This window comes from Ochotona princeps, chromosome 16, assembly GCF_030435755.1.
Source record: "Ochotona princeps isolate mOchPri1 chromosome 16, mOchPri1.hap1, whole genome shotgun sequence".
NCBI classification, from domain to species: domain Eukaryota; kingdom Metazoa; phylum Chordata; class Mammalia; order Lagomorpha; family Ochotonidae; genus Ochotona; species Ochotona princeps.
In genome coordinates, this window is record NC_080847.1 from 10,610,103 (window position 1) to 10,624,075 (window position 13,973).

The 13,973-nt window shown below is 48.4% G+C and overlaps 1 protein-coding gene across 6 annotated transcripts; it reads right to left on the minus strand.

Moving 5' to 3' along the window:
- Positions 1-322: 322 nt before the first annotated feature.
- ZNF23 (zinc finger protein 23) lies at positions 323-13,436 on the minus strand. 6 transcript variants are annotated; one of them, XM_058674595.1, is made up of 6 exons: positions 13,302-13,436; positions 11,304-11,502; positions 7,989-8,053; positions 5,304-5,430; positions 4,617-4,730; positions 323-2,520 (listed from the first exon to the last, which is right to left on the minus strand). In XM_058674595.1, the coding sequence occupies exons 3-6, from the start codon at positions 8,010-8,012 to the stop codon at positions 746-748; spliced, it is 2,040 nt and encodes a 679-aa protein (XP_058530578.1). In that variant the 5' UTR covers positions 8,013-8,053; positions 11,304-11,502; positions 13,302-13,436; the 3' UTR covers positions 323-745. The 6 variants fall into 6 exon arrangements, with proteins under 6 accessions (XP_058530578.1, XP_058530583.1, XP_058530580.1 ...); XM_058674600.1 differs by having other exon boundaries at positions 5,304-5,480; XM_058674597.1 differs by lacking the exons at positions 11,304-11,502; positions 13,302-13,436 and adding an exon at positions 10,968-11,185 and having other exon boundaries at positions 323-2,517.
- Positions 13,437-13,973: the final 537 nt, after the last annotated feature.

A 13,973-nucleotide genomic window follows, 5' to 3' on the forward strand; every position in this document is an offset into this window, starting at 1 on the left:
AAGATCTTCGGTCTGCTGGTTCACTCCCCTGGTGGCCACAGCGGCTGGAGCTGAGCTGAGTTGACCTGAAGCCAGGAGCTAGGAGCCTCTTCCGGGTCTCGCACGTGGGCTCAGGGTCCCAAGACCTTGGGCCATCCTTGACTGCCGTCCTAGACCACAAACAAGGAGCTGGATGGAAAGTGGAGCAGCCAGGACACAAGCTGGCACCCATATGGGATCCCAGCACATGCAAGGCAAGGACTTTAGCCACTAGGCTACCGCACTGGGCCCTACTCATATATTTTTTAAAGGAACTTTTTATTCTTCCCCCTTTACAAAAGTAATGCATGCTTGGTGTCAAAAATTAAACAGAAATTAACGTAAAGTGAATATCTTTATTATATGTATTTTTTGATTTAAGAACAAGGCTTCTCCCCACATATTTATTCGACTCTCTGGTGGCCTGTAATTTTCTCCATTGAGGTCCTGCGAAACAATTTCCCATTTCTAGAAAATCAACTTCGTGTGATGCTGCTGGGAATAGGCTATTTTCCTCCATGATACTTTCTAATTGGTTGTTGGTATTTTAAAATAAGTGACTTTTTAATTGGTCATCCATTCCTGATTAAAAAACGAATAAAACAGAACAAAAACATTTCCACAGAAGACTATTGCCCTCATTTCTCTTGCGTTTCCCACCAGAGTGAAGCTCCTATCTGACCCAGCATGGCACCAGCCCTGGCAGTACCCCACACCTTCCTTACTGCTAGGCTTTTCCTTCACTGTGTACCCTCTGATGCTGGCTAAGTTGGAATCCAAACCTGAAGGCTCTCCCACACACATTACACAAATAGGGCTTCTTCCAAGTATGGACAGTCTGGTGTATAAGACAGTCAGAACTGAAGCTGAAGCCTTTGCCACACTCCACGCACCTGTAGGGCTTCTCCCCAGTGTGGCTTCTCTGATGCCGGATTAAGTGGGCATTGACGTGAAAGGCTTTCCCACACTGCTGGCATTGAAAAGGCTTCTCGCCAGTGTGGATCCGCTGATGCACAATGTAATCAGAACTACAGCTGAAGGCTCTCTCACACTGTGTGCATTTGAATGGCTTCTCGCCACTGTGCACTCTCTGGTGCCTGGTTAACTTGGCATTGATGCTGAAGGCCTTCCCACACTCTTTACACTGGTAAGGCTTCTCTCCTGTGTGGATCCGCTGATGATCAAGAAGGTTTCTTTTGGCAGTAAAGCATTTCCCACACTCACTGCACTGGAAGGGTTTCTCGCCGGTGTGGATCCTGTGATGTTGTGTCAGCTTTGCATTAACACTGAAGGCCTTCCCACACTCCCTACATTCATACGGCTTCTCCCCTGTGTGGCTCCTCACGTGCTGACGAAGTTGGGAGCTACATCTGAAGGCTTTCCCACACTCGCTGCATGCATAGGGCTTCTCCCCCGTGTGGATCCTCTGATGTTGGACTAACTTCCCTTTGACGCTGAAGGCTTTTCCACACTCAGGGCAAGTGTAGGGCTTCTTGCCCTTGTGGACTCTCTGGTGCTGGACGAGTCTGGCATTACTGCTGAAGGCCTTGCCACACTCTTGACACCGGCAGGGCTTCTCTCCCGTGTGGACGCTCTGATGCTGCCTCAGCTGGGAGCTGCACCGGAAGCCCTTCCCGCACTCACTGCATTCATAGGGTTTCTCTCCAGTGTGGAGTCTCTGATGCTGGATGAGCTTGGCATTAACGGTGAATGCTTTCCCACAATCCGTACACTCGTAAGGTTTCTCCCCAGTGTGGACCCTCTGGTGGGTGATAAAGGTGGATCTACAGCTAAAGCCATCCCCACAATCCTTGCACTGATAGGGCTTCTCTGCACTGTGGATCCTCTGGTGCCTGCTCAGACTCCCATTAATGCTGAAGGCCTTCCCGCACACCTTACACTGGTAGGGCTTCTCCCCACTGTGAACGGTCTGGTGCGTGACGTAGTGGGAGCTGTAGCTGAAGCTTTTCCCGCACTCCCCTCTGTGAAGCCTGACTAGTTTTACATTAACACTGAGGCCTTGGCCACACTCCACACACTGATGACATGCCTTCTCCTCGGTGCTGCTTTCTTGAGGCTGATTAAAGCGAGAGTCACAGGTAAAGGTTTCTGCAGATTCTTCATGTTTTGGAGGTCTTCCCACAGAACTGACTGTCTCATGTGTAACAAGCTGTACATCAAAGCTGAAGGCATTCCTCCATCCTGGACACACAGGGGACTGCCCTTCTGTGCAGGGGCTAAGACACCCGCTCATGCCTGGACTCAGGTGAGAGAAACCCTCCTCTACAGGGTCTGCCTCCTCTTTCACTGTCCCAGCAAGGGCACTGCTCTTTTCCACCTTCGCATTTCCCACCGAGTGGACTTCCTGTGGAGGCTCTGGAGTAAGAACTTCTGAGACGTCTGTTTCCTGGGAGCAGACTTTGTGACACATAAAGGATGTGCCATCCTTCTCACTGTGTCTGTCCTTTGTCAACTGACTGCCAGTCTGGATACCAGTATCTACTATGACAAACACAAAACATAAAATTTCATGTCAGAAACACCTTAGAAGAACAAGAAGTGTGATACAGAAACCACCTCAGGAACCAGGGGACTTTTCAGGACAGACATATACATACACACCTGTAGAGCCAGACACCATTTACGACAGGGCTACACCCTTAGAAACACGTCCTTGGGCAACACTGCTGTGGTGAAAACAGAGCGTACCTGCACAAGTTTAGATGGTATTCTTTTACCAGACATCTGCTATTGGTACAGCGTACTATCACAAATTTATAAAGGGCAGGCGTTTAGTTTAACTATTAGTTTAGGTGCCCATGTGCCATACTGGAGTACCTGAATTCAATACCCAGCTCTGCTCATTCAGACCCTGGGAGGCAGTGATGACAATTTTAACAATTAAAATCCTGCCCATCCATATGGCAAACATGGATTGAGTTTCTGGCTCATACCTTTGGCCCAGCCTCATCCTCATCACTGCAGGCATCTGGGGAGAAAAACAGCAGGTGGCAGGCAGGTCTATCTGTCTGTCTGCTCCCCTCCCCTTTTGTTTTGGAAAGTCAGATTTACACAGAGAAGCACAAAGAGAAAGATCTTCTATCCGGTTTCGTTTCCCAAGTGACCACAACAGCCGGAGCTGAGCCAATTTGAAGCCAGGAGCCAGAAGCTTTTTCTGGGTCTCCCATGTGGGTGTAGGGTCCCAAAGCTTTGGGCTGTCTTCTACTGCTTTCCCAGGCCACAAGCACGGAGGTGGATTGGAAGTGGAGCAGCCAGGATAGTAACATGGGATCCCAGAGCATGCAAGGCAAGGATTTAGTCACTGAGCCATCATGTCAAACCTTCAACTGTCTTTTTCTTTAAAAAAAGTTTTTTTTAAAGAAAGTAAACGTTACCTGAAATACAACCAATTACATTTCACCAATCATTTTCCTTTAAATCATTTTTCTAAACGCAACTACGCATTTTTTTCAAAACTGAAAATGTTTTTCTTAATATTCATTTTACAATAGTATCTCACTTGACCATTCTCATTATACTGAAAATTCAGTTTCCAATATTTTATTATACATATGATCTTATATAATATAAAATTTATGTATTATACATACACTCACATAATAAAGCTTCAGTTACTCTAGAAGGCTCAGTCCTAGCGGGCAATGTCCAGGTTATCAAGCACAAAGCCGTCATCCTGGAATCACATTTACTCCCAGAAGTCTATTCCTGTTCGGCTGCACTGTAACCAATACTGCATGTAATATAATAGTTCTCAGAGTGCTAGGTGAAATATCTCTCATTGCAATCTCATTCCAGTAACTGGTATACGGTTTTCTGAGGGTGGACATCTTCCCCTTTTATCAGTATTTGTTCTTCCTAATGTAGATCAACCACTCAGATTCTCTGCCAGCTTCTACCTGCTAATGATCTTCTATTTATCAAATCCTACATTGTGGCCGATGCCAACATTCATGTCATTTTCCACAATCTTCATTTCCAGAAGTAGCAGTATAACCAGCAATAAACATCTTCCATCTTCTCCATATCTGTCACGGCCATGTGACAGCTGTGGCAAGTTGAGTATCACTACCCACAAGACTCATTTATTGTTACTGTTCTGTACTCCACTTTCAGAGATACAAATATTGAATATTAGAGCACTCAGGACTGACATGCTGCATCACAAAACTTGGAATCAGCAGTTGGAATAGGAACCCAGAAAAATCTATTTTAAAATCATGTTTCTGCCACTTCTGTATTCCTGTGTGGACAAACTCTTAATCTGCACCTCCACATTAAGCAGATCACACTCAGAAAATGGCAAAGAGCCTCAAAAATGACCAAATCCATTTATTTTGACTGACAAAAACAGAATGCCAAATATTGAACTGGAAAGAAAATGAGGTACTTGAAAAAAAAGTGCTCTTAAAATTGGACACAGTAAACTACCAAAACAGAATGGATTATCCCTAACTCCAAATCACCAAAGCTTACGTAAACTGCATCCTGCATGTTGGATGTTTGTATGCTGCCAATGTTGGCTTTCTTCCTCAAGGGTTAAATGTGCCCAAATAATGAGCAGTAAATGTCTCCCTTACCAGTCCAGGAGTTCTGGGGGCGTGCTCCTGCTCCAGGGGCTGGAGGGGATGGGCCCCCCAGTTCACCTCCTCCCTCCAGCTGTGAGATCATAGCAGGTTTGAGAAGTGGAAACCCTGGCATTGAGGAGGGAAACAGAAATAGATGAACAGTCTCCCATAGACAATTTTAAGCCTCTTCTGAGCTTGTCTCAGAAATGGGAAGGCAAGGTTGGAGCCCAGGGGGCCTCAAGGACAAGGACTATGGAAAAAGACAAGGCAGTCACACTTCTCAAAAGCTAGGGAGCTTTAAAAGGGGTGGGGAAGGCAGATTTTGCCAGATGGGACCCTAAAAACCTCATGCAGGGAGATTCTGTCCAAAGCAATATGGAGTGAAATACTCAGAACCCACCCAGATCCCTGGAAAGTCTCAACATATAAGAAAGGTGACAGGGACCCCAAAGTGTAGTGTCCACCACACAGCTTCCATAGGCACATCACAAGAGCACAGCCATCCCAGCAAAGTCTCACATCAGGTCCAAAAGGACTTAGGGCTCCAAGCAAGCCTTGAGTCCAGGGGATTACGAACAGTCTTGGGGTTCCTGCTCAGTAAGCAATTACTATAAACCCTACCTGCATCTTTAATGGGAAAGGAAACTAGGAACCCCGTCCCCAAACAGCACAGTGAAGATCCAGGAAGAGAGGCCTTACCCAGGGATGCCACATTGCCATAATTCTCCAGCATCACGTCCCTGTACAGGGCCCTCTGGGCAGGAGATAGGTCATCCCATTCCGTCTGGGTGAAGTACACAGCTACATCCTCGAAGGTCACCGACTTCTGAAACAACAGGTTCCCGCTGCCCTAGGGCCAATTCCATGGCTCGGGCCCTAGGTGGGGGGCAGAGGGCAATATAAGGGCTTGGGGAGGGAGCTTGTGAGAGCACAAAATTAATTAAAAAAAAAAAAAGTCTTGAGAAAAGGTGTCAGGAAAGTAAATCACAAAAATATCTGACTTCTGTCACAGCAAAGAAACCTCATGCCATTCTTTATATGCAAAAAAAAAAAGTTAATACAAGTTAGCAGAGCGAAAAAACACATCCCATGAGTAAACTTCCCTAAAGCAACTGCTCTCTTTAACACACCTCACACCCGTGTGGGCAAGCAGGACAGATCCACCAGCACTCCCACTTTATCCAGTGAGGTCTCGGCTCCTCTGTTCCACTTCCACACCTTGTCCTCACCCTTACACCTCACACCCCCAACAAGAGTCTTGGCTTCCAGCTCAAGCAGCCCCATCCACTGCCAGACTTCCACCTCTGGCCCCCAACAGGTGGCGGTACAACCTCCACTCAGGCCCCTGGGGCCTAGGAAGTTCAGCACCACTCCTTGCAGCTCTTCTATTTTCTGCTGCCCTCTCTGGTTCCAGACCAATTCTTTCTAACCATTCCCTGGCCTTCAGCTTTTCCAAGAAGGGTTAGGAAAGGAGAGACCAGCCCTGACCACTGACTCCCTTTCAGCTTCTCTCTGCATAACTAAATTGCATGAGTGCTCAGCACACACCGTCACTCAGGGCTGTAGTGTGTGTGGTTCCCAGCATCACCTGCCCTGTGCCACCCGGGGCAGCTGCAGTCTGCCCACTCTTACTCTGCCCACTCCAGCCTTCTGTTGTAACAAGGGACTCACTGGCAGCGTCTGTCTTCCTGGCTCCCACTGACCACCACCCACCATTAATTCTGTCCCATCCAGACAAGATGTTTCTCTGAGTTCTCTCCATGGGGGTCTTGGGAAAGTCAAGGAACTTCTCTGCAAAGTTTGAATGCCTTCCCTGTGTACCACCACACTTCCCTTTTCCAAGTGAGAGGGCACCTCCACCTGGATTCACTCTTCAGCTGATGTTAGCAAAATCCATGAGGGAACCTCACCCAGAAACCTGGAGCCCATTCCTGACTCTGCCCTCTCCCCGACTGCACCTCAGCTCCCGACCCTCCAACTCTGCTCCACTGTAAGCATAACTTGAACTGGATCCCTCTGTCTTGACAACTGCTCTCCTCGAAGACGCTGCATCATTTGCACTGCCTTCCTACTGCTCGCCTGGCTTTTCAAAGTCTCCTGGAAATGATTCCAGACACAGCTGGCTCTAGAGTGCTCGGCCTGCTGAGTAGCTATGCATCACACAGCTAACTGTGAATCTGGGGCTCTGGGCAGGCTGCTCCACTCCTCTTCCAACCCCCCCCTTTTTTTTTCCCTTTTGTGGTAGAAAGAATAGGACATAGTGCCTCCCAGAGAAGACAATGACCCATGCAAAGCGCTTGGCTGGGGCCTGCAGCACACTAAGTGTGCTAAGTCTCAAACTACAATGCTTATTCCCAACCTGCGGTCCACAGATGCAACCTGGGGATTGTGGGAGATCACCCTGGATCTCCACCTGCCCAGCCCATATGGCAGGCCACAGGCACATGGCACACTGTGCCCTTGCCTGAGACCCCAACATGGTCTGTTCACTGGGAATACAGCAAGAGCAAGGGGCTGCACCCCAGTCTCTCTTCTCTGCCCCTTTAATGAACTGTGCTAGGACTTCCTTGGTAAACAACTCTGGGAAGTCAAATGTGACATTCATCCTGCTTTTCAGCAGCTAACCAGTCTGCCCTGAGACACAGCTTCCTGTGCTTCCTGACCTTTAACTTCCTTGGAGGGTCCAGAGAGATAGACATATCTGTTAGCCAGTCACAATGTCGCTGGGTGGAAGTACTGTTGGGACCGCCTTTTGCCTGTCCCCTTTTCCTACCCTATATAAGTTGGTGACTTCTCTAAAATAAACAGACATTCTTCACCACCCGTGTGTCTCCAGTGTTTCAGCTGAAGAGCACTGTCGCCTCACTCCTTGATGGTCTTAGGGAAGGCCCCTGAGAGGGGATCCTTGAAGTTCCTGAATGTGTATGGAAGATTGGGTCTATAGTGCAAAGGAAAGGCTTGGAAGCTTCTATCCAAGAACAAAAGTTTGACGACTTGCACCTCAATCTGAATGTCTCACAAGGACACCAGGGCACACTCCACCCTACAGGACTTCCTGCCATTCCTCTCTCTTGACCCTTTAGTCTACTGTCTCCTCCTTTACCCACATCACGGAACAGCCACTCTCAGCCTTCTGCTACTGCTGCAACTCTTCTTTACCAACTGCCCCAAGCATCCCTTCCTGTGATTCTACATCATTCTACGTGAGCAGCCCTTGGCAGGGAAGGCTCCTGAGTACAGAAGTGCTCACTACACTGCCTCCCTCTCCTCCCCAGGGCAGTCTCTGGCCTCATTCTCTAACACAAGTCCCAGCTCACACCCCAAGGCTCCCCAGTGCCCTTTCTCTGTGTTCCCCAGAGCGCGGGCTGCAGGACTCCAGCTCACCTGGGGCCAGGCAGTCAGGAGCATGGTGGTCGTCACCTGGTCTCCCTCTCAAGGAAGGGCTGGAGCTAAGGAGAAACAGAAAGAGATATGCGCGTGAGACAACACAAGGCAGGCAGCACAGGCAGCCTGCAGTGGACAGGAGCACCAACAGAAGGGAGGTACCTGTGCGCTGGCTTAGTGCCCACCGAAAACGACCAGGTCACAAACCACACACACAAAAGGGCATAAGTAACACATGCGCAGATCTTAAAGACGACTATAACAAAGGCTCATGGAAGAAAGTCTGCTGCAGACAGAACATCACTAAGATCTTGGACTCCTTTCTCTTTCCTTAAACAAATGTCAACCTCGACTTCTCTGTGGGAGAAGTCAGGCCAAGCTTCCTTCCATCCTCCCCTCCCCCAACACCGCAGAGAGGCAGCCTCTAGCCCCTCTATGGGAATCTTGGGAGGGCACAGCATCCAGAATGCCGCCACTCAGTGCTTTCTGCTCAGCAGACACAAGAACCAGTTACTCTCTGATTTTCTTCCTGTGGCTAGAACCAGTCTCCAAAGTGTATCAGGGCCAGTGTTGCCACACAGCCGGTTAAGCTACCACCTACAATGGAAGTATCTCAGAACAGCATGGGTTTGAGTTCCAACAGCTCCATTTCTGACCCACCTCCCATTAATGCACGTGGGAAAGCGGTGGAGGATGACCCAAGTGCCTTGACCCCTGCCACCCATGAGGGGACTCTGACATGAAAAGCAATGGCTTAATTCCTCCAGCGCGAGGCGGGTCCCTCAGTCTCTCTTTGCTGAGGTTAACATACTCACCTTCCTTCTCAGTCTCACTCTCCTGTGTTCTGTCCCTACAGCCACATCCCTCAACAGTCAGACACAGATCCTCGCCTTACACGCTGCTTCTAGGGAAAGCTGGACTGCAAATGTTTTTCCCCCATCTTTGTAAGAGTGCATGATTTGTTCATGTGTTTTCATTCTCCCAATCTGGCAATTAAAATTCAAAAGGCCACAATTTTCCCTCTGAATATACTATGAGCCAAGCTCCCAAAGTTTTACATTTCTTATTTTAATTGCAATATTAAAGTTAGTCAGCAACTGTTTTTAGTTTAATGAATTTTTTTAAAAAAGATTCATTTATTTTTATTGGAAAGGCAGACATACAGAGAGGAGAGACAGAGAGAAACATCTTCTGTCTGCTGGTTCACTCCCCAAGGGACCAAACTTGCCAGAGCTGAGCCAATCCAAACCCAGCAGCCAGGAGCTTCTTCTGGGTTACCCACGCAGGTGCAGGGTTCCAAGGATTTGGGCCGTCCTTGACTGCTTTCCCAGGCCACAAGCAGGGAGCTGGATGGGAAGCAAGGCTGCTGGGATTAGAACCGGCGCCCATATGGGAAACTGGCATGTGCAAGGCAAGGACTTTCGCCACTAGGCTACTGCTCCAGTCCCCTTGGCACCTCTATTTTAATTACCACTGACATAAAAACTGTTCAGAACAACCTGTTGCTAACTTCTTTTGTATTTGTAAGTACTGCTTAAATAAAGAGATCTATCGACTTCTATGTAACAGAATCCTGAGGATTTGGGTTGCGTGTGTGTGTCGCTCCTGTGTGGGTATGCAGCTGAAGTGTCAATTTAAAAAAAACACCTCAGGGCAGGCATTTAGCCTAGTGGCTCCAACACTCAGATCCTGTACCACAGACCTGGCCCTGCTAACATGCTGCAGTGTCCTGGCAGGCAGCGGGGATACCACCAGGCACTGGTTCCTGCCTCACAAGGCCTGTGCTGAGCTCCAGGCTTCCGGCAAACAGCGACCCAGCAGATGGAACATCAACCCTTCTCTCTTTCCCTATCTTGCTGCCTGCCATTCAAATAAATAAAAAATAAATAAGCACATAAAAAACTTAATACTATCCTATGGTATTTAAAATTGATTCTATAATCGAAGAATGTACAATTCCATCTGAACTTAGAAAACTGACTCTACCAACTATACCGCATTATACAGATTTCTATGTAATAATTTCACCCAATCAAACCAAGGCAGCCAATAAAAAGCTAACTCTTACAAGACACTGGGCCCACACGCCTCACAAGCAAATCTGTTTAAATCTTTAAGAAATGGCTCATGTTAACACCCCTTAAGCTGCAGTACAAGCAGCAAAAACAAAACAAAAACGTTTTCATTTCTTTTAATGTCAGCACAACACTAATACGTAAACCAGTCTCACAGTACTGATGTGAGCGCTCTAAATGGTAAGGGGCAGAGACAGGAGCCAAGCGCATCGAAAGACCACCTCAGGATGGAGCTCCGCCCACGTTCCACATTGATAAAGATCAGTGTTTCCTACAAGGAAGGTGAACACAGGAGTACTGACCTTCAACAGAAGCTAAAGTTCTGCACTCACAGCTCATTTTAACACCTTTACTCTGGGTAGAGTCTCTCACTTTCTCCCTTTTCAAATTAAAAAAATATATATACACGAAACAAACCTCAGATCTGAACAACGCAGGCACATCATAGGTGCCAAAAATATTCACCATCAATACTATTTTAACAACAAAAATCTGGAAATAAGCCCAAATCTTTCTCCCAATGGAACATTAGGCAAGTCCCAAACGACTAAAGACTACGCTATCTATATGAAGCCAAAATAATTACAGACACACGTGCAGATTTATCCCTGAGTATTCCCCCCCTTCCCCAGGGTCAGGTGATGAGGGGCAGCACACGGATGGACGCAGCAGGACACGTCCTGTTCTTTCTCAATTAGGTGATGCTCACGTTACTACTCATACATACATATGTTAAAGCCAACCCACCCCCCAAAAAAGCACTGCTTTTACACACACACACACACACACACACGATGAAGCAGCGATGACCCCAAATCAAACACAAACAACAGCAAACCCACGGCCTGGTCACAGCCCACCCACAACCCCAACACCCGCGGGGCCGTTCCCTGTGCGGACGCACCTGGCTGCAGGCCGCCCGGAGGGGTCGGGTCGAGGCGGGAATCCCTGGGGGCGCGCGGCCCATTCTCGAACAACCCGCCCCCCGCACGCCTTCACCACAGCCAAGGGCGCCCCGTGCCGCCGCGGCCCGCACCGCACGCCTCCACGCCCGGGTTATTCCCGCGCCAACCGCGGGCACTGGGCGGCTGTGCCCGCTTCGCGCACCTACGACCGCCGAGTCCACAGCGCGAGTCCCGGAGCCCGGCCCACCTGCCCACTCGAAGGCTGCCGGCCCGGAACCTTGGGGCTGGGGCACCGCCCACCGCCCACCGCCCACCGCCTCCACGGCTTCCCTCACCTCGGCAACGGCGCGGCCGCGGCGCAGCCGGAAGTGCGTCATCGCTCGCGCTCGCGGGTCTTCTTGCTCCGGTAGAAGGCAAGAATGAGAGCCGAGCGAGAGGCATTGCGGGGCGACTGGACTGGATCGTCGCTCACTGCCGAGCCCTGCGCCCCGTTTCCCAGGAGTGTTTCTAGGTGTGCAGTTTGTTCTCCTTGCCCTGGAACTCAGAAATAACGGCGTAGATATTCATAAATAATCCTTGCGTTGTAAAAACTGGTGCTAAGCATTAAATGTAACAAAGGAAAAATAAAAACATACTTTGTAACTTTTTTTGAAGATTTATTTGAGAAGCAGAGTTACAGAGAGAGAGGGAAAATAGATCTGTCCTCTGGTTTACTCCCTAGATGGACCCAGTGGCAGGAGGCAGGAGCTGTATCTGGGTCTCCCGCGTGGGTGCAAGGGTCCACCCTCACTGTTTTCCCAGGAACATCAGCAGACAGCTGCATTGGGAGTGGATCACCTGGACTCCAACCAGCACCCATGTGGGATGCTGGCACTGCAAGCAGCAGCTTAACACATTATGCCACAATGATGGCCCCATAATTTGTCGTGTTAAAACATCTATATTTTTTTCTTTTATATGATTATATAAATATATATTTATTTTATATAATTATATAATATATATTATTTGAAAATCAGAGAGAAAGACATCTTCTGTCCACTGGTTAACTGCTCAGATGGCCCCAGGGCAGGGGCTAAGCCAGGCCAAAGGCAGAAACCAGGAGCTTCTTTTGCGTCCTTCATTTGCGTACCAGGGACCCAAACACTCAGAGCTGCTTTTCCCAGAAACTTTCACAGGGAACTGGATGAGAAGTAGATCAGCCAAGCCATGAACGGGGGCCCCATATGGGATGCTGGTATCGTAGTGAGCAGCTTTACCTGTCATACTGCAATGCTGGACCCCATGCTACTCAGATGTGTAAATGCTGTGGGAAAGCTAATGACGTGTCCATTCCATACAGAATTTGAATGCCACAGCTGCACAACTACATCTTAGGTTGGTGTTCCAGAAGTCAGTGAACGGTCCTTTTGTTCGAGTTCTGAATGAAATAATTGTGATCTCTGGAATTTTTAGTACTTTTATACTGGAACATCAGCATTTGTCAGAGCTGTGCAAAAATGAACAGGCCGAGCTCTAGCTTTGTAACTGGGCTTTTCACCTTTGGGAGTGACCAACAAGACATATGAAAGACTTTTTATTTTCCCAATAGACCAGAATACCTTGTGCACCGAGAGCTTTGTGGCACTCCTGGAAGAGAATAAATCTCTATCTGAGGATTTAATAAGGTACAGTTAGAGAGGGAGACAGCAGGCAGCTAGGCTGGTGAGGAGAACTCCTGGCATTGAGCACCTGGGTTTGTTTCCTGGTTCTGGCTCCTGACTGCTACTTCCTGCTAGTGCAGCCCCTGGAAGGCAACCCCAGGGAGGCACCAGTGCTGGCCTAAGTAGCTGGGTTGCTTTTACCATGTGGCAGCTTTAGATTGAAGCTTTTCTAATTTCAGCTTGTCTTGGTAATTTAAGAAGTGAATCAGCAGATGGGAAACTCTCTCAGTCTCTAGGTCTTCATCTCTCAGATAAATAAATGTTTTTACAAATATATGGTGAAGGGCTAGGCGGCATGGCCTAGCAGCTAAAGTCCTCACCTTGAACGCTCTGGGATCCCATATGGGCGCCGGTTCTAATCCTGGCAGCCCCACTTCCCATCCAGCTCCCTGCTTGTGCCCTGGGAAAGCAGTCGAGGATGGCCCAAGGCTTTGGGACCCTGCACCCACGTGGGAGACCCGGAAGAGGTTCCTGGTTCCCGGCTTCGGATCAGCGCGTACCAGCCCGTTGCGGCTCATTTGGGGAGTGAATCATCGGACGGAAGATCTTCCTGTCTCTCCTCCTCTCTGTATATCTGACTTTGTAATAAAAATAAATCTTAAAAAATATATATATTCAGTGAAAGGATACCTTGGGGGCCGGCACTGTGTTGTAGCAGGGTTAAACTTTTGCACCAGAGGCCAACCCAGGACCTTGGAGAGCTCCACCAAGATCCCGTGAGGCTGGTAGCACCCTGGACAGAACCACAGTCTTTGTTTTCTGCTGCATTCCTCTGTATTTGGAGGGCAGTATAAGCACAGGTGGCATTTCACATCTGGGTACCTGGAGATTGTAATCCTCTGAAAGCCATTAGTGTTTTAGAAGGCTAATCATGTTAAGAGGAGGATTGGGATTCTCTTCCTTCCACAGGACCTTCAATATCAGTTCATAATTGGACTGTGGGATTTGGTCCCAGGACCACTATGCTATTCTGGAAGCCAGCATCCTTCAAGGGGTGGTGGTGGGGTTAGGGTTGGGGGAGGGGAGGAATGTGGTTTGCCATGTAAAGAAAGATACTCAGTACTTGTATGAGGAAATTCCCGGGTAAGAAGCAAGCTACTATGCATGTGAGAAGGAAGATATATTATGACCACTTGGGAGTCAGGCTGTTGACTCAAATATACCCTCTCCTGCCTTGTTAACCTCCAACTTCTAACTTCTTTCCAGAAACACACAAAGTATTAGGTCTGCTCTCTTGGGTAGACAGCTTCTGAGCCTGCTTTTTAGCAAGTTTCCATGAAATTAGGCAAACCAAATGACTAA